At 28.9% G+C, this 25435-nt stretch overlaps 1 protein-coding gene and 1 long non-coding RNA gene across 2 annotated transcripts; one reads left to right on the forward strand and one right to left on the reverse strand.

Annotated features, from left to right (window-relative positions):
- Positions 1–1038: 1038 nt before the first annotated feature.
- LOC115715982 (ethylene-responsive transcription factor 5-like) lies at positions 1039–2283 on the reverse strand. Its single transcript, XM_030644663.2, has one exon. The coding sequence runs from the start codon at positions 2018–2020 to the stop codon at positions 1199–1201; it is 822 nt and encodes a 273-aa protein (XP_030500523.2). The 5' UTR covers positions 2021–2283; the 3' UTR covers positions 1039–1198.
- A 14541-nt stretch (positions 2284–16824) lies between these two features.
- On the forward strand, positions 16825–20416 carry LOC133037682 (uncharacterized). The gene is made up of 3 exons (XR_009687734.1): positions 16825–17249; positions 18283–18380; positions 20229–20416. It is a non-coding gene; the product is annotated as an uncharacterized LOC133037682 (long non-coding RNA).
- Positions 20417–25435: the final 5019 nt, after the last annotated feature.

Consider the following 25435-nt stretch of genomic DNA (forward strand, 5'->3'; position numbering starts at 1 on the left):
TCATTATCTCTCTTATTAATATAGGGTGCAGGTTTCCAAGTTCAATACTAGTTATTCTGTAAAAACAGTAAATCTATCTAAGAGGAGAGAGCTCGAATGCCCATGTATTTACACTAACTAAGTTTTGTTTTTTTCTGTAGATCAAAATTCGTGTGGGAACAAAACTCAAAACAATCAATGACTAAAGGTATTTTGATGCTTTCTTCGTATTGCATATATGTTCGATATTTTTGCATTCCATAAACAATTGTATATGCTTTATATTTTTCATATAATAATCTTAAAAAAGAAAAAGCAAAAGTTAGCATAATTAATGTGAGTATTTTGTATTGGAAAAGTTATCATGTGTAGTAGTGTCTATTATTTTGGTTGTTAAGCATGGTGACTGCGAATTTCTAAAACTCAATAATACAATTGTATATTTTTTTTTATTGAAACTGATCTAACTGGTTATGTTATTGTGCAGCTTTGCTGTTATTTAATATGTGCTGTTAGGGTACGTTTGACCTGACATGTGAGACCATAGATAATTAAATCAATTAAAGCCCTTATATTCTTTCATATATATTTTATTGAAAATGAAAATGTATTATCACAATTAAGCGTTGACAACTAAGTTTTAATTTGGAAATTCTTCAATCTTGACATATTATTTATGGCTTAGGTCTCTGTTGTTGCTGTTATTTGATGATGCTAAAACTGGAGAGCAAAATCTGGTGTAGTTTAGTTTCACAACTATTGGGATTATTTAAAGTTTCGATCTTGAGGGAGATTCTCAACAAATTTAATCTCTATTTTTATGTAAAGAATTATTAGATCATGTAACTCAAGAATGAAAATACGTAGCTAGGCTAGGATTATTAATTAATTAGTGGCAATTAAGCTTGATTATTTCACCTTTCATAACGGGTTGCACCCATATAATTAATATCAAGTAATAAACATACTAATATATATAGACAATTACAAAAACTTTAACCAGATAATTAATAAAAAGAATGCAAATTAAATCTATTAAACTTACACAACACAGATAAATATGATCTAAAAAGCTATAGTCCCACACAGCAACAACTCTCAACCAAATTTATTTCAGTGTTATTATTAAACCAATATATCCCAGCCAAACAAGTGTACAAATTAATATGAACAAGAAAGATAATAAATATGGTGCAAAAAAAGTTATAAAATTATTCCTTCATGCAACCATTAACTGTGAATAACCTAACATTGGATGTGGAGATAACGGAGAAAGAGGCGGAACATTAAAAATTCCCTTCCCTTCCTCAGACTCACAAACAGCCGTCCAATCTGACGGCGTTAACGGCATGTCCTTTATATAACTGATTGCCTCATCAAACTCCGTTAACTTCTCCTTCTTCACAACCACAACCTCATCTTCATCCTCACGACGTCGTTTAAAGTTTCTCGTTTCTAACGGAAAATTGAGTATGGCTTTGGAGCCACGAAGCTTAAAAGCGGCTCGGTCGTAAGCTTTAGCAGCATCAATGGCTGTGTCGTAAGTTCCGAGCCAAACCCGAGAGCCTTTCCGGTTCGGGTCTCGGATCTCCGCCGCGTACTTTCCCCACGGCCGTCTCCGAACCCCTCTGTAGTGAGCCTGGTCTTCCTCGCTAGCTTTCTCCTCTACAGATTCTCTCGGGTTCGGATCTCCGAATTGAATCCACTGCGTTGTTTTCGAAGGGAGAGAAATCGAAAGCGATGGTTTCCGGCTCCCATGGCTGACTATTTGGGGGTTAGACTCGAATTCAAACGAATTGCTGATCGTTTGATAGATAGGTTGGAATTCAAACTGAAAGGAGCTATGAGTATTGAATAAATGGATCGAGTGTGGTTTGGGTTCTTCAAAATCGTTGGAGCTGGAGGAAAATGAATCAGAAATTTGGCATTGATTTATTTGGTTGAGATTTGAAGCATTATTATTATTAGTAATAGGAGAGAGATCACCAAGAAGAATTTGCTTGATGTATTCAAGCTTAGAAGCATCGTTCATGGCCGCCATGTGTACCAATTAAAGAACCTTTTCTTGTAATTTATATAAATGGTGATTTATTAAAATAGAGAATTTTGACATAAAAAAAAAAACTTAGAATAATTTTATTAAGAATTGGGAGAAGTAGGAAATGAGAGTGGAAGAGAGCTTTATTTATAGAAGAACTGAACAACTTTCTTCCATCTCATCCATTCTCTTAACATTATTATATAATTATCTAATTATATATTAATATTTAGTTCATTCTGCAACCCCACGATTTAATTTGTTGTATTTTAAATATTAGATGAGACTGGAGAAAATATATTTTGTACAATGTTGTGGTAATAAACAACTCATGATTCATTATTTTTATTTATCTAAAAAATAAACAAATAAATTAAAGTATAATTAATTGAATATTAGAATATTTTTATTTATGGAAATTATTTTCTAATTAAGGAAATGATTTTCTATTTAAGGAAATAAATAAATAATTGATTTTCTGATAAATGAATATTTTATATTCATTGAATCTGAACAAAATCAATTATGTAATATTCTATATATGGTCAGATTTCTATATTCATTACCTGATTTGATTTCCTGAATTAATTGTCAAAATATTCTGACAATTAATGTGGCACAGATACTGATGGAGTATCTCACCTATAAATATAGGGTCTCGGTCCCCGAGCTCCTCACTGATTCTGAATCCATTCAGCAAATTCCATCTAAAGAGAGTTGAGAGAGCGAGGAAGCCCGAACTCCAATACCGAAGCTATCGCAGGGATTGAAGCTCAAAGATCAATGGCTGGAGGTACATCGATCCTTTCATTGCATATATTATTGATATGATTACATTTTATTTTCCGCATTTCATATCATTGTATATGCTATATTATATACACTATATATATAGTCTAACAGTTGGTATCAGAGCGGATTTATCTCTGCCTTGATTTTATTTGAGTTTCATATATATATATATACATACATATACTGTTCATATATATACATATTTGTTTCGGTTCTGTATATATATATATTTATATTCATACCATTTATATTATATATACATTATAATCAGTATATACATATATATATATCTTTTATTGTTCATATATACATATATATTATATACTCATACATTCATACTCGTACGTGTATATATATATATTTTATATGTATATATGTTTATATATATATATCGTATATTATATATATGTTTTGTCACATAATAATAATCATAATATTCATTTTTTTATTATGTGATATATACATGCATATATATATATACATGCGTATATATAATCACGATCGGTCCATGGTTTTGTTTTTTCCTTTTTTCATTTTTCGGTGTTTATTTTGAATTCTATATACATTACTATATTCGTATAGTATTATAGATCGATCTAAGCATTGAAAATCCATTGAAAAACTTAAAGATGGAAAAAATTTTCAGTTAAAACTTTTTCGGACCCGATTAGTTTCGTGATATTAAAGTATATATTTTTTTCGTGTTTTCGTGCATAAAATCTATGTGGATCTCTTTATTATTTGATTTAGAACATTTTAGATTTGAAAACACGCAATTTGGTCGTCGGAAACGCAATTTCCGATCGGGTTTGGGTCGGGTTCGACGGACCCGCGTGCAGAAAAACGGGTCAAATTCGACCCGGTTTGGCTGGAGAAGACGACACAAACGACATGTCGTTTGTCAAAAAACGACGTGTCGTTTGTCAAAAAACGACGTGTCGTTTGCCCAAAAACGACGTGTCGTTTTCCAAAAAACGACGTGTCGTTTTTCAAAAACGACGTGTCGTTTGAAAGGCTTCAGTTTAGCTGTCGTTTGAAAAACGACATGTCGTTTTTCACAAAGTGTGAAAAACGACGTGTCGTTTGCATTCATTTTCAGCCCTTCAAATTTTGGAAAAACGACGTGTCGTTTTGCTTTTTGCAAAAACGACATGTCGTTTGGCAGGATGGTTTTTTCATAAAAAAAAAAAAGGAAAAAAAGTCCGAATTTTTTTTATAAATTTTTATTTATTTGGAATATTAATTATTTTCCCATTTCAGTGTTAATTTAGTCAATAAATTGCATTTAGTCAATTTTCCATTTTTGTTTAATACATATATATAGTATAAATTGAAAATGGAAATTTGTTTAAATTTGGTAATTTATTACATGATTTATTTAGGCATGTAAAAATTGTGCTAATTTGTGCATTTAATTATATATTACCAAATTTCTGCAATTTATTGTCTAAATTAATTTTGAAAAATCTGCCATTAATTTCATATTAAGGAATTTGCATTTAATTAATTATCATACATTAATTGTATTATTTTGTAATTATTTGATAAATTTATGTGTAATGCAATTACTTTAGATATGTATGATTTAAATGCTATTCATAAATTCCTTTTATAGTGCTAGATATATTTAGAAATATTCAAACATTAAGATAGGTTGAATATTTTATTTAGCAATTAAGTTTCATAAAACTTCATAAAATTATTCATAAAATATTCATAAAACTTTATAAAATGAATAAAATATGAATAAAACGTAAGTAATTTTGTGGTTTGACATAAGAAAACATGAACCTGGGACAAATGCTCATATCTAGAACGGTTTTTAATGATCTTCGGACGACCACACTAGGAGCACTAATCTCAGTGATTGTCTATTATGTTAATAACGAAATTACTTTTAGGTAGAGCCCAATACCTAATGTCTAAAGTGAAAATATAATTTTTATAATTAGGGAGTAGCCACAGCATCTTTAATTATATAAAATTATATATTAATTAAAATTCACCTTAATGGACAAAACTTGTAATTAATTATTTGGATATAATAATTTTACCCCACAGGGATTTTATTATATTTTTATAATTAATTAGGATAATATATTAAGTTAAATTCTCTTAATTTACCCCACAGGAGTTATGAGGATTTGATTTAATAGTGTTATCACAAATTTTAATTAAAGATAGATTTCATTCCTCCATTATTTCTAAATTAAATACTTCATTAAATCTATCATAAAGTTCATCCAATTTTATTAGATTTGAAATTTAGCCCACATGCAATTTTAGATTTAATAAAATTTTCATCTTCATCATGTTTCTACATTGGTAAAACATGAATTCATTAAAGCCTCAATTCTTTTAACATCTAAATTTTTGTAATCCTATTCTTTATGTGCCTATTTCATCCACCTCTAAATATGCTGAAATCACTAGTGAAATCCCTGAGCTTAGGAGTGACAACTTCAAAATCTGGAAGGAACGAGTTCTTCTCCACCTTGCTTGCACTGACATGGATTATGCAATAAGGAAAGATGAACCAGCTGCTATCACTGATACTAGCACCGCCGCCGAGATTGCACCGCGTGAAAAGTGGGAGCAATCTAATCGTCTCTCGCATCATGTTCATTATGTCCGGAATTCCTATGGGAATGCGTGGATCGGTGGAGCCACCCGAGAAGGTGAAAGACTTTATCAAAGTTATGGATGAGCAGCTTGACACTTCGTATAAATCCTTGTTCATCAACCTCATCCAAGAGTTCTCGTCCACAAAACTCACCGGTGTTAAAGGAGTTCGAGAACACATTTCTAAAATGAGGGACATCACTGCTCATTTGAAGAAACTCGACGTTATCATTCCTGATACCTTCCTGGTTCATTACATCCTTCACAATCTTCCTCCACAGTATGGGCCTTTCAAAATTTCCTACAACACACATAAAGAAAAATGGACTATCAATGAATTGATGACCATGTGTGTTCAAGAGGAAGCCAGGCTCCTACAAGAGCAAGGAGAAAGTGTTCACCTGACCACTCAACCTAAGAAACGCAAGCCATTCAAGAAGAACAAAGGGAAAAAGCCCATGGCTCCCAAGGCTGCCATAAAGAAAGATTCCATCAAATGTTTCTTTTGTAAACAAAAGGGACATGCGAAAAGGGAGTGCAGCCAGTTCAAGAAATGGATGGATGACAAAGGTAATCCAATTTCCTTAGTATGTTATGAATCTAATATGGCTAATGTTAATCTTAACACATGGTGGATTGATTCCGGTTCAACAATTCACATAACAAATTCCTTGCAAGATATTCAAAATCTAAGGAAGCCAGTGGCAAGTGAGCAAAGCATCTTATCTGGAAACAAGATGGGCTCACATGTGGAAGCTATTGGAACATGCAATTTAGTTTTAAGTAATGGTTTTATTTTAAAGTTAGAAAAGACCTTTTATGTACCAAGTTTCTCTAGAAACTTGATTTCGATTTCAAGACTTATACCCTTTGGTTTTTCCTTTACATTTTCGTACAAATATTTTAATTTATATTATAAATGCGAATGTGTTGGAAATGGTATTTTGTCCGATGGTCTTTACCGCCTTAATTTACAAAATAATACCACTAATAATGTTATGCATGTTCACGCCGGCACTAAAAGATGTGTTATGAAAGAGGATTCTGTACATTGTGGCACCTGAGATTGGGACATATCTCCATTGATAGAATTAAAAGGTTGGTAAAAGATGGGGTACTCAATACCTTAGATTTTATCGACTTTGATACTTGTGTGGATTGCATTAAGGGAAAGCAAACCTCCAAGTCTCGTCAAAACCGGTGTCCATAGGAGTTACGAAATATTAGAAATCATACATACCGATATATGTAGTCCGTATATGGAGTCACATGGTCGAAATACTTCATCTCATTCATAGATGATTACTCACGCTACATGTATATCTACTTACTTCATAATAAAAGTGAAGCATTAGATGTCTTTAAGATATTTAAAGTCAAGTAGAGAAACAATGCAACAAGCAAATTAAGATAGTGAGATCGGATAGAGGAGGTGAGTATTATGGTAGATACACGTAAGATGGACAAGCACCTGGTGCATTTGCGAAGTTTCTTGAAGAAAATGGGATTGTTGCCCATTACACCTTGCCCGTACACCCGAGCAAAATGGTGTTGCGTAAAGAAGAAACCGAACATTAATGGACATGGTGCGGAGTATGCTTAGTAGCAACTCTAATCTTCCTAAATCCTTGTGGATCGAAGCATTAAAGACATCCGTGTACATATTAAACCGAGTTCCAACAAAGGCGGTCTCAAAAACTCCTTTTGAATTATGGAAAGGTTGGAAACCAAGTTTGAATCATGTACGCATTTGGGGATGTCCATCTGAAGTCAGAATATATAATCCACAAGAGAAGAAATTGGACCCAAGGACCATAAGCGGATTCTTTATAGGGTACGCTGAAAAGTCTAAAGGTTACAAGTTTTATTGTCCATCTCATAGCACAAGAATTGTGGAATCAAGGAATGCAAAATTTCTTGAGAATGCCTCGATCATGGGAGTGATCAATCAAAGGACTTAGGTACTGAGAAAGATCCTTCAGAACCTTCCACTTCAAAAGCAAGATTGATAATGGTTAACACTCCTGTAGTTCAAACGAATGTTGAACAACCATTACCAATCACTGAAGATCCACAAGTTGGTAATGATAATCCAAGAGATCAAAATGTTCAAGAGTTCCACCGCAATCGTTGAACAACCCTGCCGAACTCCGCCGCTCCCCAAGAGCCTCGTTGGTGAAGTCTTAAGAAGATCTACTAGACCTATCAAACCAAAGATTTACAAAGACTATGTTGTGTATTTATTAGAATCGATATTGGAATTGGAAATGATCCAAACGTTTTTACAAGCTATGAACGTAGAGAATCAAAATTGTGGTACAATGCTATGGATGATGAAATGAATTCTATGAGGTGCAATAGAGTCTGGGAACTTGTAAAGTTGCCTAATGGGGCGAGAGCCATTGGCTGTAAATGGGTCTATAAAACTAAGAAAGACTCATTAGGCAACACTGAGAGGTACAAAGCGAGACTTGTTGCTAAAGGATTCACTCAAGAGGAAGGAATTGACTATACGAGACTTTTCTCTCCGTATCAAAGAAAGATTCCCCGAGAGTCATCTTGGCATTAGTTGCTCATTTTGATTTAGAGCCGGAGCGAGATGGATGTAAAAACCGCTTTTCCGAATGGTGATCTAGAGGAGGAGGTATACATGAAACAACCGAAGGATTCTCCTCTAGTGAAGGTCAGGATTTGGTATGCAAGCTCAAGAAGTCCATCTATGGATTAAAACAAGCATCCCGCCAATGGTATTTAAAATTTCATGATGTCATCTCTTCCTTTGGATTTGAAGAGAATGTCATGGACCAATGCATATACCTGAAGGAAAGTGGGAGTAAAATTTGTTTTCTTGTTTTATATGTGGACGATATTCTTCTTGCATCCAATGATAAAGGGTTGCTACGTGAAGTGAAACAATTTCTTTCAAAGAACTTTGAGATGAAAGACATGGGTGAAGCATCCTATGTCATAGGCATTAAGATTCATAGAGATAGATACCGAGGTATCTTAGGTTTATCTCAAGAAGCCTACATCAACAGAGTTTTAGAAAGATTTCATATGAAAGATTGTTCACCGAGCGTTGCTCCAATTATGAAGGGTGATAAATTAAATTTGAGCCAGTGCCCAAAGAATGATTTTGAAAGAGAACAAATGAAGAACATTCCTTATGCTTCGCCGTCGGAAGCCTAATGTATGCTCAGGTGTGCACCAGACCCGACATTGCTTATTCTGTCGGAATGTTAGGAAGATTTCGAGTAACCCGGGGATAGACCACCGGAAAGCCGCAAAGAAAGTTATGAGGTATCTTCGGGGTACTAAGGATTACAAACTGATGTTCAAACGAACTGACAATCTAGAAGTAGTTGGCTACTCGGACTCGCATTTCATTGGTTGCACCGATTCACGTAAATCTACATCCGGTTACGTGTTTATGTTTGCCGGTGGAGCCGTGTCCCGGAGGAGTAACAAACAAACCTTGACTGCTACTTCTACTATGGAGGCTGAGTTCGTTTCTTGCTTTGAGGCTACATCACATGGTGTATGGCTAAAGAGTTTCATTTCAGGCCTTAGAGTGGTTGATTCCATTGCAAGGCCGCTAAAGATGTTCTGTGACAATTCAGCTGCTGTTTTCATGGCTAAGAACAACAAAAGTGGAAGTCGAAGCAAGCACATCGACATTAAGTACTTAGCTATTAGAGAACGTGTTAAGGAAAATAAAGTGGTCATTCAACACATTAGCACTGAATTGATGATTGCCGATCCTATGACAAAAGGCTTGCCACCTCATAAATTCAAGGATCATGTAGAGAACATGGGACTTGGTTCCCTTATGTAATTTGTACAAATAAAGTTATTATTAATGAAACTCTTATTTTGATTTTTCTCATATTTATGCGCATCTTAATTTTACATTTGAGAAAAATTTCAGAGGACCTGAATAAACATAAGGTTTAGGGTTTATTCACTTAAGTACATTGCCACATAAAGTACATTGTTATATAATAAATGTATTGTAATACATGGAAGATAATACTCGATTCATAATGAGGACATGTCGCTATGATTCGTATGTTTATTATATAATGAGGAACGTTGGGTTTGAATATTTTAGTTTAAATGCTGACCAAGTGGGAGAATATTAGAATATTTTTATTTATGGAAATTATTTTCTAATTAAGGAAATGATTTTCTATTTAAGGAAATAAATAAATAATTGATTTTCTGATAAATGAATATTTTATATTCATTGAATCTGAACAAAATCAATTATGTAATATTCTATATATGGTCAGATTTCTATATTCATTACCTGATTTGATTTCCTGAATTAATTGTCAAAATATTCTGACAATTAATGTGGCACAGATACTGATGGAGTATCTCACCTATAAATATAGGGTCTCGGTCCCCGAGCTCCTCACTGATTCTGAATCCATTCAGCAAATTCCATCTAAAGAGAGTTGAGAGAGCGAGGAAGCCCGAACTCCAATACCGAAGCTATCGCAGGGATTGAAGCTCAAAGATCAATGGCTGGAGGTACATCGATCCTTTCATTGCATATATTATTGATATGATTACATTTTATTTTCCGCATTTCATATCATTGTATATGCTATATTATATACACTATATATATAGTCTAACAGCTAGGTTGACTTTGACTTTTTAACTTTAACATGAATTATTACATTTTGACTTAACTATCAGGTTTTTAACTTTTTTTCTTGCCCGTCGGTCATTCTTGGGCTTACGCGTGATTTGGTTAAAATATGTAGTGTTGTTACTGCAATTAGATTTTTACTACTCCAATTAGTCTTTTCTTTATAATATAATTTTGAGTGTTTTTAATTTAAGTTAATACTATTAGTCTTGTTTCTATAATATAATTTTATTTTGTTTTATGATCCTTATTGGTTAGTCCTTTGATTCTTCTATGACTTGTCATCAAATCGATATTAGTAGTACGGATTAACAAGTTTTTTGCAGCTGAATGTGTTATTAGTAGTGCAGTTACGTACCTTGCACAATAATTGAGTGCTCAAACTAAGGGATTGTGTGAACCTGTTGCAACAGTTTCTATTGTTGTATCTCCTGAACGGTGGAAGAATCCGAATATAGGTGTTCTTAAGGTGAAATGTGATGTTGCAAACTTTTTCATCAGATTTTATTTTAATTTTTTTGTCAAACGATTCGGGAATCAGGCAGCCGATTTGTTGGCTTTTTTTTTTTTGAAAAATTTATATAATAGGGCAAAAGTTTGAAAAATTATAGAAGTACCCTCTCACGAAAAAATCTTCATCTTTACTTTTTGAACTTTTTTATTTACAAAAATATCTCTTCAGTAAAAATAATAATAATAAAACCATATAGAGATGAGAGAGATACCTCTGAGTTTGAATATGTTGTGGCCTTCGACAAGAGAGAGAGAGAGAGAGAGAGAGAGAGAGAGAGAGAGAGAGAGAGAGAGAGAGAGAGAGAGAGAGAGAGAGAGAGAGAGAGAAGACCAAAGAGAGACGAGATGGTGGGTCGTATTCGACTAGAGGGAAGAGACAAGAGGGATGAGATGGGGTGGTCGTAGATGAGGGAGAGAGAAAGAGAGAGACATTTAATAAAATCAAAATTGAGAATTTTTAGGTTTTATGTAGCACGAGAATCGTCAGGTATAGTATCTCCGACATTTAAAAATTATTGGGTACAACAGTTTTCTTAATTTTAAGGTAATACTACTAATATTAAAGAAGATAAATGACCATTTCAAAAAGAAGAAGAAGATAAATGATAGTTAACTTATTAACTATATATATAAATAACTACTTAATGGTTATATTTTTATTATAATCATGATGGTTACATTTTCTTTTTACCTGTAATAGCTGCAGGTTAACAATAACTAAAAATCTCTTATTTAGATTTTAATTAATTACTTTCTTAAAATAATTAATTTTTAATTTAAATATTTAACAAAACCCTTTTAACCATAAATATATGTAAACAAATTATTTTTATAATTAAGTCCTTGCTATAATTTTTTTTAACAGTTAAACCATTAATTAACTATGATATTAATGATAAAATTCTATTATTTTACAAAATTAGAGTTCCACCCTTTCCAAAATATGTTTTTGAATAATTAATTTTTTTAAAAATGACATCTAATTATTTTTTCCAATAACTGCTTGACCTATCTTCCTCTCTTATAAAAAAAAAATCTCCAATTTCAAAACTTAAGATTTCAGTCTGTCTTTATCTAACATCATGTAAATTTTTCACTTCGATACAATTTCCTACATCTCTGCCATAAGCTCATTACTCCAATCCACCACCTACAGTTAGATTTCTCTTTAGTTTTTAGTGATTTGCTTGTTAGTTTTATACTGTTATGTTTATTTGTGAAAAAGAAGCAACAATCTCAATTAATTGATAATTTACTTTGGTAATTTTTTTACAATCTCTAAATTGAAGAAGATGATTTTAACTAGGAGCAAGAATAGTTAACTAGTCTTTAATTTTGTAATTATTATTATATTTTAAACTATTTTAATTTAATTTTCATTTTTTTTAAAAAAAAAACTAATATCTTGATCAATCAATTTGGAATCGACGCACTATTTGGCACTTAAAGACATTGAAAATAAGATTGAGTGTAAAATTAAATATAATTAGAGGTCATTATTCTTACTATTTTTTATTAATTAAAGTTATGTGTGTAATAATTTTAAATTATAAAGAGTTTTGTTACAAATATTTCAATTATTTAAGTTCAAAAAAAATTAATTTCTAAAAGATGTTTACTTTGTAATAAATTGTATAAAATTAATTAATAATTATTAGTAATTTAATTTTAAATATAATTAATTTAATTAAGTTTTTATAAGAAAATAAATATTAGATTACAAGTTATTTATTATTTATTTTCTTTTAATTTTTAAATTAATCACAACCATTTAATAGTGATTTAATAACCACAAATAAATATAACCATAATAGTTATATATTTGATGTAACTATTAAAATCTCAACTCATATATACATTTCTATATAGTTTCTTAACTTTCAAATCGTGATAATTATTATTGTTCAAGCAATTTTGTTGCTTAATTGTAGACGTTTTATTATAATGGAAATTCTACGAGACATTTGACATATAAAAAAAATAGTTTATTTTTTCTTATGGTCGTGTTTGTAGTTATTTAAGACACCTTGCAAAATTTTAAAAAATTCGGAAAAATTTAATACGCTGAAAATAAGGTTTAAACAGTTTGTTGCAGTCATGACTCTTTTATTTTATGCGTGTGTGATATAGATTGTTTAAACATTATTTTTTTATATTATAAATTATTCTAAATTTCTCAAATTTTTGCATGATATCTTAAATAAGTATAACATACACGAATATAAACAATTGGACTAAATTTATTGTTGATTGCCGAAACAGATAAGAGGTGCATCAGTGCACATTTTTTTAAGGGGTGAATTGCAGAATCACCCTATTATAATTATCTTAATTGTTATAAATAATATATGGTAAGTCTACAGTGCATCTCCTGTAAAGGAGTTTTTCAGTAGATAATCTATCTCTGTTTCTATATCCAGGAGGAGGACTTTTTATTCTAAATTATTTTTATGATCGCATACGTTGTAGCTATTTAAAACGACTTTTTTAAAAAATTTCCGAGTACTTTACAATGTTAAAAATAAAATTTACATATTTTTTTCACACGCTACTATTTTTCGTATATACGTGATAAGTAACTATTTAAACCTTATTTTCGATACTATAAATTATTCAAAATTTTTAAAAATTTATAACAAGTTATCTTAAATAGCTACAACGTATGCGCTCATGAAAAAAAAATACTAAAAGTGAACCAGATCAATATACTAGAAAGACGGGCTCATATTTTTATATTTATCAGCAATTGAAATAATGTTAAGAAAATTATCTTTCACTTTCATTTTATTTTTTCTTACTCTTCATTTGAAATTATTTTATAACATTAATTAATTACGTTCTCCGTTCAAATAATAATAACGTGATATCTATATATATATAGTGAGATAAAACTAAAAGTAGGAGATACATGCACATGAAAATCAGTCAAAGTTTGGACGAAAATAATTAATGTCAAATTACATAATATTAATTGACATTTTCATAAAATGATACACGATCACCTCAGCATGCGGAGTGGAATTAAATAAATTAATAGGAGACATGTTCAACTATCAAACTTCCTTCTTAACATTCTTCATCCAAAATTTGCATTGAATAATTAATTAATTAAGTATATATAGTGTGTCTGATCTATGCCAAATTAATAAACGACTTTCTTCATCGTTGAAAAAATCACTGTGTGATCAAATCCATATAAGAATATTTTTATTTAAGGAAATATATTTTTATTTAAAGAAATAAATTTTTATTTAAGGAAATAAATAAATAATTGATTTTCTGATAAATGAATATTTTATATTTATTGAATCTGGACAAAATCAATTATGTAATATTCTATATATGGTCAGATTTCTATATTCATTACCTGATTTGATTTCCTGAATTAATTGTCAAAATATTCTGACAATTAATGTGGCGCGTATATCGATGGAGTATCTCACCTATAAATATAGGGTCTCGGTCCCGAGCTCCTCACTCATTCCGTTTATAACAAAGAAAATCCATCTAAAGAGAGTTGAGAGAGCGAGGAAGCCCGATTACCCACATCAATCGGTTTCTTTTGCAGATCAAGCTTATGTGGGATTAAAGCTCAAAGATTCAATGGCTGGAGGTATTTCGATCCTTAAATTATAGTACATATATGATTTATTAATTCCGCACTTTATTCATAATCATGTATGTTTTAGTCTATACAAATAAATGTCTAACAGTTGGTATCAGAGCAGATTATATATCTCTGCCTTGATTTAGTTTGAGTTTAATATATATATACGTATATACGGTGTTCATATATATATATATATTATATATTCGTTTTCGGGTTCGTATATACATTCATATTATATATATACATTTTCATACGTATATACCTATATACATTCAGTTTATATATATTCATATACTGTTTATACATATATATAGATATTTTCTTCATTTCATTAGGTATATATATTGTATATATATGTTCATATATTCATTATATCATATTGTTTATATATCTAAATACTATATATAAATATATACATATATACATTTCATGATTATATATATATACATACGGTACATTATTTTATTTTCTGTATATATATATGTATATATGTTTATATATACATTATACATTCTGAATCAATACATTCATATATTAATATAGATTGTTCTAAAGCATGAAAACTCATTTTGAAAAAACAAAGAAAGCTCAAAAAAAAAAAAAAAATTCGGACCCGAAATTTTTGGTGATTTTAAAGTCTTTGTTTTACGTGTTTTCGATGCATGAAATCTATATGAATGTCTTAATTTTTGCATTTAGATTCATTTGGAAAAAAAAAAATTGGAGTTTTTTGTCCGTTGGTTGTTTTATTTCATTTATCTTTTTTCGGTGTTTATTTCGAATTCTATATACATCACTATATTGATATAGTATTATAGATCGATCTAAACATGTGAAAAATCATTGAAATTTGAAAATTAATTTTTTAAGAACTCATACGGACTAGAAATTTTTTATTAAAATTAAAGTCCAATTTTTACGTGTTTTAATTGCCTAAAACCGACATGAATCTCTTTATTTATGCATGGAGATTCAAATGGGAGAAAGGAAAATTCCAAATTTTTATTTATTTGGAATATTAATTATTTTCCTATTTTGTGTTAATTTAGTCAATAAATTACATTCATTCAATTTTCATTTTTAATTTAATACATATATTTAGAATTAATATGTTATTTAGTATAAATTGAAAATGGAAATTTGTTTTAAATTGGTAATTAATTACATGATTTATTTAGGCATGTAATAATTGTGCGTTTAATTATTTATTACCAAATTTATGTAATTTATTGTTTAAATTAATAAAAGTTGAAAAAAAAAAATCTGCCATTAAGTATATTCTTTAATTTTGCATTTAATTCATTTCATATAATTAATTGTACTAATTTGTATATTTACCTTATTTATACAAATTAATTATTAGTGCAAATATTTAAGATATTATATGGTCAGAAATGCATAATTAATTATATATTATGGAATTAAGCATTTAATTTATTATCATACAATAATTGTATTAATTTGTATTTATTTGGCAAACTTATTTTTAATACAATTAATTTTGATTTGTATGATTTAAATTCTATACATAAATTCCTTTTATAGTGCTAGATATATTTAGAAATATTCAAACATTAAGATAGGTTGAATATTTTATATAGCACATTAAGTTTCATAAAACTTCATAAAATTATTCATAAAATATTCATAAAACTTCCTAAAATGAATAAAATATGAATAAAATGTAAGTAATTTTTTGGTTTGACATAAGAAAACATGAACTTGGGACAAATGCTCATATCTAGAACGGTTTTTAATGATCTTCGGACGACCACACTAGGAGCACTAATCTCAGTGATTGTCTATTATGTTAATAACGAAATTACTTTTAGGTAGAGCCCAATACCTAATGTCAAAGTAAAAATATAATTTTATATAATTAGGGAGTAGCCACAACATCCTTATTTGTATAAAATTATATATTAACTAAAATTCACCTTAATGGACATAAATTGTAATTAATTATATATGTATAATAATTTTACCCCACAAGGATTTTATTATATTTGTATAATTAATTAGGATAATATGTTAAATTAAATTCTCTTAATTTACCCCACAGGGAGTTATGGGGATTTAATTTAATAGTGTTATCACAAATTTAATTAAAGATAGATAATAAACCTTCATTGTCCTAAACTAATTGTTTAATTAAATCTATCATAAGGTTCATCTAATTTTATTAAATTTAAAATTTAGCCCACAGGCAATTTTGAATTTAGTAAAATTTTAATCTTTAGTTTATACTTTGGTGTCACTACTACAAAAAGGAAATTTAGCAACAGTTATGTAGCAACACTACAAACAAAAGTGTTACTAAATATGCTATTTTTTTAATTATAAAGACTTGTTTGAAAAAAGTGTTGCCAAATCTCTATTTAGTTAGATTTTTCATTTATTTATTTATTTTAGTAGTTTATTAAAAATATCAAGTACAACACTTCTAAATAAGCGATGCGATTTCAATTTACACCATTAAAATAGCAACAGTTTTTATAAAAGTGTGTCTAATGATATTTTTAAGTAATTTTTTTTCTAATAATAATTAATAATAATATATTTTTTTAAAACTAAATTAAGAACACGTACTCAAGTACATATTCTAATAACTGCTCATACTTCTTTCGTGCTAAATTTCCCATTCCTGCGCATAAAGAACTTGGTTTCCTCTGGTTTTTTTTATGCTGCTGGTAAGCTCTTTTGAAAGTTTTCAAAGCTTCATCCTCACTCTCCCATCAGAATTGAAGGTGAGCTTCTTTAGAAAGGTTGAAAGGTCACTCCCATTCAACCCTTCTCTGGTTTTTAAACTTTTTCTTATTTTCTCGTATGTCGTATGCTTAGGGTGTTCTACTTTTTAGTTGAAAATTGTAAGTTTAATATTTATAATGATTACTTATAATTTTTACTAACCATGGTTCAAAGAGACAGTGCTTCTATATTTTACGAGGACTATTGAGGAAAGAAGAACAAATTAAATTTAAAGAATGAGAGACAATAGAGCAGAGTAAATTTCAAACCAATTAAAACTAAGCAAGGTAAACCCTTAAGAATAAAGCTCTATATATCAACTTTTTCTTGTCGAAGTTATAAATTTAGGACTATTTGAATTTCTTCTTACACAACAACCATTTTGGATTTTAATTATGTTTTAGTTTCTGCATTTATTTTTCTTAATAATTAATTAATTATTTTTCTCCATGATTCATTGATCATTGTATGATTAATTGATTACCTCATTTTTTTTCTTAAAATTGTTCTATTTGATGTATCTATTAGTTGCTTTCAATATATACATATGATTGACTTACTGTGTACTTTTCTTATAAGCAACATTCATTTATTCAATTTTTGAAAGTAAATGCATTTTCCATGGCGGCTTCACTTGACTATTAGTCGTCCATTTTATGCAAAATAATGTGTCTAAATTCTAATAGTGAAATTTATTATAATCTAGTGTTTTGATGGATGACTTGTTTCCTACTTTTTGTTCAATAAAGAAGTCATTCTAGTTCTTTATTTAATATCCATCGAAATGTGCCCTTGGATCATGTTAGATTAGGAATGACTTTTTCTAGCGTATTATGTTCTTAAGTACAATATATTGGCTTACCATTAATGTGGTAACATGTCCACTAGATTTCATACTGTCAAATGGTAAGTAATACATAGTAGCTAAAAGTACTCAGCAAACTGAACTATCAAAAGGCTGAATTAACTATTTCATCCATTAGAGATGGCTTTCTCTAATGAAATCTCAATATTAGTTCATGTAATCATAACAAAAATCAATATCTATCAATAGGTTCAACATTATAATTTAAAACTAAGAAATACACTCATATAATCTATGAAAATAATTTTTTTGTGAGAAGTGTCAATAATATATCAAATGAAATAAAAAAAAATGGCATCTTGACCATTTATGCTTAACAAGCCTACTTGAATATTATTTTCTAGTTGATTTATATTTTGTTCGTACTTTGTTCTTTAATTAATTTAGTCTCATTATCTTTTCTTTTGTTTTCTATGAAAAGAAAATTATATTAAACTGAAAATTTCTAAAAACAGGGCACAAGAAAACAAGTTCAAGAGGATATGATATAATCCACCTCCACAGAGTTCAGAAAAATCAAAGAAAGACACAACAAAGCCCATGCAGCAAGCTTGTGAGCATTTACATTAAGAACTCTATATTATCTTGGTATATATGCTTGTTGAATGTTGTTTCAATATTGTCTTCATCAGTCTAAGTGGTAGCATGGTATTATAATTTATACATTTTTAGAAATTGAAAGATGGACAAGGATAGAATTCTAATTATGAAAGAAACATAGAAGTTGTAATTGAGAGATTGATAATTATAGTAAGGAGCTAAGTTAATTTGCTTCATATAACATTCTAGATTGTGTTATTGATCAGGGAACAAACACTTAAGGGATAGAAGGTGAGGAGCTCTAAACCTGAAATTTCGTTAAGTATTGTGAAATAAATTCATAAAAGAAATAAGGATATACTAGTTGAAGTAAATTTATAATGTTTAGATAATACTTAAGATTTTTAATTTTCTTAGAGTACTACGTGATTGGCCACTCATTGAAATGACATAAGAACCCCAAGCTTACTAGAACTGTGAATCGAACCTCCTCCTAATATAAGTTTCCTCTGTTTCTAATTTTATTTAAAAAGAAGTATATTTTTGCACCATGTTGAAAAATAGGTGAATTTCTTTCTTTGTGATTATGCATCTTGTTTTAATTTCTCTATTTATTATGTATTTACACATATAGTTCAAGTCTTAGTCGAAGAAATATATTTCTTTCGTCAAAATATATTTAAATAATATACATACTTGTGTGCACTGTCTTTTTGACTCTTTTTGTGTATAATAACTCACCAAGTGTCGATTATCTTATTGAGGAACATTACGATTTGTTGCAATGATCTATTATAAGACGGCATGTCGAGTGATTCTTAGAACGTGCATGTCGAGTGGTCCTTGTAGCATGCATGCTTAGTGACTCTCGTAGCATGCATATTAAGTGGTTCTCGTACGATGCCTGATGAGTGACCCTTGTAGCTTGCATGCCGAGTAGTCCTCATAGCATGTATGTCGAGTGACTCTTGTAGCATACATGCTTGGTAGCATGCATGTCGAGTGGTCCTCGTAGCATGCATGTCAAGTGTAGCGTGCATACTGAGTGGCCCTTGTAGCATGCATGTCGAGTGACTGTGCCAACATGCATGTTGAGTCACTCTTGCAGCATTCATGTCGAGTGAGTCTTGCAACATACTTGCCAAATGACTCTTGTGGCATGCATGTTGAGTGACCCTCATGAGCATGCATGTCGAGTGGCTCGTGAGCTATATATATATACATGCCAAGTGTGTACAGTCATACCTAACTTTGGAGGCTAATCTCGGTAATCTTTAGAATAAATCATTAGCTGATCTCGAAAATTGTCTTTGCTAACTTTTGGGGTTAACCTACACACATACATATATCTTACTTTTTTTCAATTCTTCAATCATATATTTTTACTATTATCTTTATAAAATTATAATTATAATTTTTATTTTTATTTCACATATTTATATATTTAATAAATAATTTTAATTTATTCTCATATATTTATTTATGTTAAATTTATATTTTTCTTTTCTATAAAAATAGATATAGTTTTTTTATTAATGTAGAAAAGAAATTTTTGTCTCCCACTGTAGATATATATATCTTTTACTGGTTGATCTAAATAATTTATCTCTAATAGTAATATGTATTGTACGTTATAGTCAAACTTATTATGGTAATTGATCCCAATGTTTGTACTGTAGCAAATATTAAAGTAAAATTTCTAGCAATGACAGATTAAAAATGTATGCTATGATGAGATATTTTTATATGTACTAAACATGAAATCAGATTTAATTATACTTGATTCCAGATTTAATATTCTTTTAATGCATTTATATCACTATATAAGTTACTAATAATAAATATATTTTTTTTTGTGCAGTGCCAGTGATTCGGATGGACTAATTGCAGTTTGATGAAGAGAGTGGACAACACATTATTTCTATGAATTTTTTGTTTTTATTTCATTTAATTGTCTTGCAAATCAAAGTGATAAATTAGAAATTCACATTGTCGATATACACAATTTGACATATTTACTGTCTTCATTGTAATAGTTTATGTAGAGCTTTGTAATACTTAAATAATTTTGTATTAATTTTAAACTATGCCCTATAACTTTTACATTTAATGCGAAAAAATTTATGCAAATTCTATTTGATGTACGTATTTGATTTTTTATTTATTGTTTTCTTTTATATATATATATTGGGTGGCAATACTAATACTAATGTATGCTCGGTGAAAAATTCAAATTTAATTATATAATAATTTTTATAATACAACACTTAAAGAAAAAGTGTTGTTGTATGCTATATTCCATATTGCAACGTTTTTTAAAAAAGTGTTAGCTATATATGTTTATAAAAGCATTAAAAACTAGGGAAATTTTATTTACACCCCAAAATTTTCTAAAGGCACCCTATTTTAATAATTTTTATTTTATATAAAATTTATATCTTTAATTGTACTAAATTTTTTTAACTTTTTTTTTCCAATTCATATTCTTAAAAAATATACATATCAAACAAAAATAAATTATATTTTAAATATTATGAGAAAAAAATTAAAATAAAAAATTATATGAAATTTTCTTAGAAAAAATTAAAAAAAAATATACATGAGTTAGAAAAAATTATGAAAATAAAATCAAAATAAGTATTGAAATTAACATGAAATAATGTGAGAATTTTTTTTAAAAAAAATATTAAGAGTAATTTTTAAAAATTATTTAAGTTTATATTTTTTTTAATAATGGGGTGTACTTATCATTTTGTGGGGTGTAAATAGAACTCCCCTAAAAACTATCTTAAGACAACACTTATACAAGTGTTGTCTTATGTTCTTATTTTTTGGCAACGGTCTAGGAGGTAACACTTTTAAAAGTGTTGCTATTTAGATTTACATAGTTAAAAAAAAGTGTTGCCAAACATCATTTTTCTAGTAGTGTGTCTAGTGAACCACATAATTTTAAATAATTAGGGAGTAGCCACAGCATCCTTAATTATATAAAATTATATATATTAAGTGGATTAAGATCACATAATGGACATGAATTATGTTAACATAATAATCTTACCCTACAGGGATTTTATTATATTTACATAATTAATATGTTAAATTAAATTCTCTTAATTTATCCCACAGGAAATTATGTAGATTTAATTTAATAATTTTATCATAAAGTATAAAATTTTGAAACATTTATAAATAATTAAGTGTTTCATACCTTTCATTGAGATAGAAATATTAAACTTTAAGTTTTTCATAAATTGTATAAATCTATCATAATCTACATATAAATCTAATCTTATTAAATTAAAAATTTAGCCCACAGGCAATTTTCGTTTAATAAGATTTCATATGTAAGCATGTTTATTCATTGGTAAAAACATGATTCATTTAAACCTCAAAACTATATATGTAATTTTATTACATCACTATTCATAAATTTCTTCCATACCAATAGAAATTTCCAAAAATTTATTCTGATAACTTAATCTAAAATGTACAGTTTTTACTGTATAATTAAGAAAAATAAATCACACTTTATTATCACCAATAAATTTTAATTTATTGTGTATGAATTCATTCTAATATAGCTAATGTGATTATTAACACATAGTGGATTATTTTAGATTGTTATTCCACATTCATAATTTCTTGCAAGATTTACAAATAAACCTAAGAAAGTCAGTAACTGTGAGCAAATCTTATCCACAGACAAGATAAGTTCTCACATTTAGAAGTTTAAGGAACAAGCAATATAGTAGTGGCTTTGTTTTAAAATTGGCAAAGACCTTTATGTTCCAAGATTCTATTGAAACTTGATTTAGACACATTTAGAGGTCTTTACTACAAATGATGTCACTCATAAAGATATGCAAGTTCAATCTGACAATAAGAAATGTGTTATTAATAAGAATTCTTCTACATTATAGCACCAAAAATTATGGAACATATCTCCATAAATAGAATAAATGTTAGTAAATGGTGGGAATATTCATTACACTTGATTTTACTAACTTTATTTAGAACTTGTGTGAATTTCATTAAAAATATGTATTCCAACAAGTCAAAATCGGTGCATACTAGAATTCTATCATTTTAGAAATCATACAAGTCAATTAATTTTGAAGACATGGACTCAAATTTTGCATCTCTTTTTTAACGATTACTCACATAAATAATTTTTCTACAAAAGTATAGATTTATATGTTTCAAAGACATTTAAATCTTAAGTAGAGAAATGGTGCATTTTGCATATTAAGATAGTGAGATCAAAAATAAAATGGAGAATACTACATTAAAATTCGTGAGTATGGATAAACTCCCAGTCTATTTGCAAAGTTTCTTTAAAAGCATGGGTTCATTGCCCGATACATATGCTTGGTACACCCAAATTATAGTGTGTGACAGATTTAAGAAACTAAGCATTTTTTGGACATGGGGTGGAGCCTACATAGCAAACTCCAATCTTTCCTAAATCTTTGTCTATTGATACTCTTCAATGGGGTGTACATATCGAATCGTGTTCTAATCAAAGTTGTTTCTCAAACATATTTTGAGTTGTGATAAGGTTGAAAACCGACTTGATGACATGTACACATTTTATAAACCCATATATAGTTAGAGTACAATTGTCAAAGAAAAGATCTGGGTCCTAAACCATAAATGAGCATATTTCATTTGAAAAGCTATAAGGTTTAAGGGTTACATATTTTATTATCCATCTCACAACACTAGAACTGTGGAATTAAGAATTGACTTGATCAGTGGGAGTGATCAATCTAGGAACCTAGTTTTAGAGAAAGATCATTCATATTTTCTCAAACTTCCACCTCAAGTGTTAGATTAATTATGATTCACAACAACCCTTAAGGTTAATGGTTATTGAGAATTCATAACTAATCATTAATAATCTACAAGCCATTGATAAAATTCTAATAAGTTATGTTATTTAGTAATTGCTAAAATAACATGCATATTGAACCATTTGCTCTTTTAAGAGTTTGTTGGTCCATCCTTAAGATGACTTATTAGAACAATAAGATCAATGTTTTCTAGTGATTACATTTTGTACAATAAGAGTTCAACTGCAATATTAATTTGAGACACAAATTAAATTATAGAATGATAAAGAATTGAAGTTGTAGTACAATATGCCACGAATGAAGAAATGAATATCTTAAAGAGCAATAAAGTTTATCTTTAGTAAAGTTGCGTAATGGGGTGGAGAACATTAATTAAGCATAGGTTTTTTCACCAATAATCTTCATTAGGCAACATTGAGAAACATAAAGATATAAAAGAATATTCATTGCTAAGAAGCTCATTTTGAAATAAGAATCAATAACAAAGGAGATCTGCATTCTCACTTGTTTTTATAAAAGATTCTATTATAGACCTTGGCATTTGTTGCTTGTTTTAATTCATTAATCAATTCTAAACAGTGAACTAGAGGAGAAGGTATACAGACTGCCATAAAGATTTTCCTCTAATAAGTGGTGAGAATATGCAAGCTTAAAGTGTCTACCTATAGATTAAAACAAACATCTCACAAATTGGTATTATATCATCTTTTCCTTTAGGTTTGAAAAGAGAATTATGGAAATAATTATATACCAGAAGGTTAGTGGGAGTAATATTTGTTTTATACATAGACAATATGTTACTTGCAAATGATGATAAAAGTTTTCTATATAAGTTGAAATAATTCATATCTCAAATTATTATTTTGAGATAAAGAATATAAATAACATATATAATTTTAATTAATTAGAGAGTAGCCACAACATCTCTGATTAAATAAAATTATGTATAACTTTTATCTTTAAGTGTGATAAATTCAACTCGAACCAGCATCTGAAAAATGGTCTGGAGTGAGAATAAATTAAGAACATTCATTTGTTTCTATTTTAGAAGCCTAATGTATGCCTAAGAGTCTGAATAAGACTTTGTATTACATTTGTTTCAGGATCGTTAAGTAGTATCAGAATAACTAAAGTTAAGACCACTTTATTCTTCATACAAAGTGATGAGGTGTCTTTAAGATACTAAAATTATATTTATACATATTTTGTTAAGATGAATTGACCATCTGAAAATATAGTTAACCAATCAGATTGTAACGTACTTCACTGGTTGTATTGATTCACGTAAATTAATATTTTATTACAACCTTAAGATTACCAGTAAGTTATATTGTAGAGAATCTTGATTGTTATTTCCACTATAGAAGTCAGATTCATTTATTGTTTTGAGGATACATCTCCTATGATGTATTATAGAGTTTCATAGTAGGCCTAGAGTTCAGAATTACAGTTTCATTAGGCCATTAAGAAAATTTTGCGATAAATTCAGCTACAATATTTATGGCTAATAACTATAAAGTACTGGTCGAAGCTAGCATATCGACATTAAGTATTTAGCCATAAAAAGGCGTGATAAGTGGTCATTAATCACGCAAACTGAATTAGGTGATCGCATATATCCTTGACTAAAGGCATGCCGCAACACAAATTCAAGGATCATAAAGTAAATATGGGATTCAGTTAACCTATATGCAGTTTTTTATATTTGTACAGCCAAAAATTATTCAATGAAACTCTAATTTCGATATTTTCTTATATTTATGTGCACCTTAATTTCATCTGAGAAAATTATCGTAAGAGGACCTGAATAAACATAAGGGTTAGGGTTTATTCACTTAAGTATATTGCCACATAAAGTACATTGTTATATAATAAATATATCGTAATACATGGAAGATAATACTCGACTTATAATGAGGACATGTCGCTATGATTCGTATGTTTATTATATAATGAGGAACGTTTGAGTTTGAATGTTTTAGTCTAAATGCTGACCAAGTGGGAGAATATAAGAATATTTTTATTTAAGGAAATATATTTCTATTTAAAGAAATAAATTTCTATTTAAGGAAATAAATAAATAATTGATTTTCAGATAAATAAATATTTTATATTCATTGAATCTGGACAAAATCAATTATGTAATATTCTATATATCGTCAGATTTCTATATTCATTACCTGATTTGAATTCCTGAATTAATTGTCAAAATATT

This window comes from Cannabis sativa, chromosome 5, assembly GCF_029168945.1.
Source record: "Cannabis sativa cultivar Pink pepper isolate KNU-18-1 chromosome 5, ASM2916894v1, whole genome shotgun sequence".
Lineage (NCBI taxonomy): Eukaryota > Viridiplantae > Streptophyta > Magnoliopsida > Rosales > Cannabaceae > Cannabis > Cannabis sativa.

What these genes read in the sequence shown, in the direction of transcription:
- LOC115715982 (XM_030644663.2), bottom strand. Translation starts at nt 2,020, where the DNA reads ATGGCGGCCATGAACGATGCTTCTAAGCTTGAATACATCAAGCAAATT.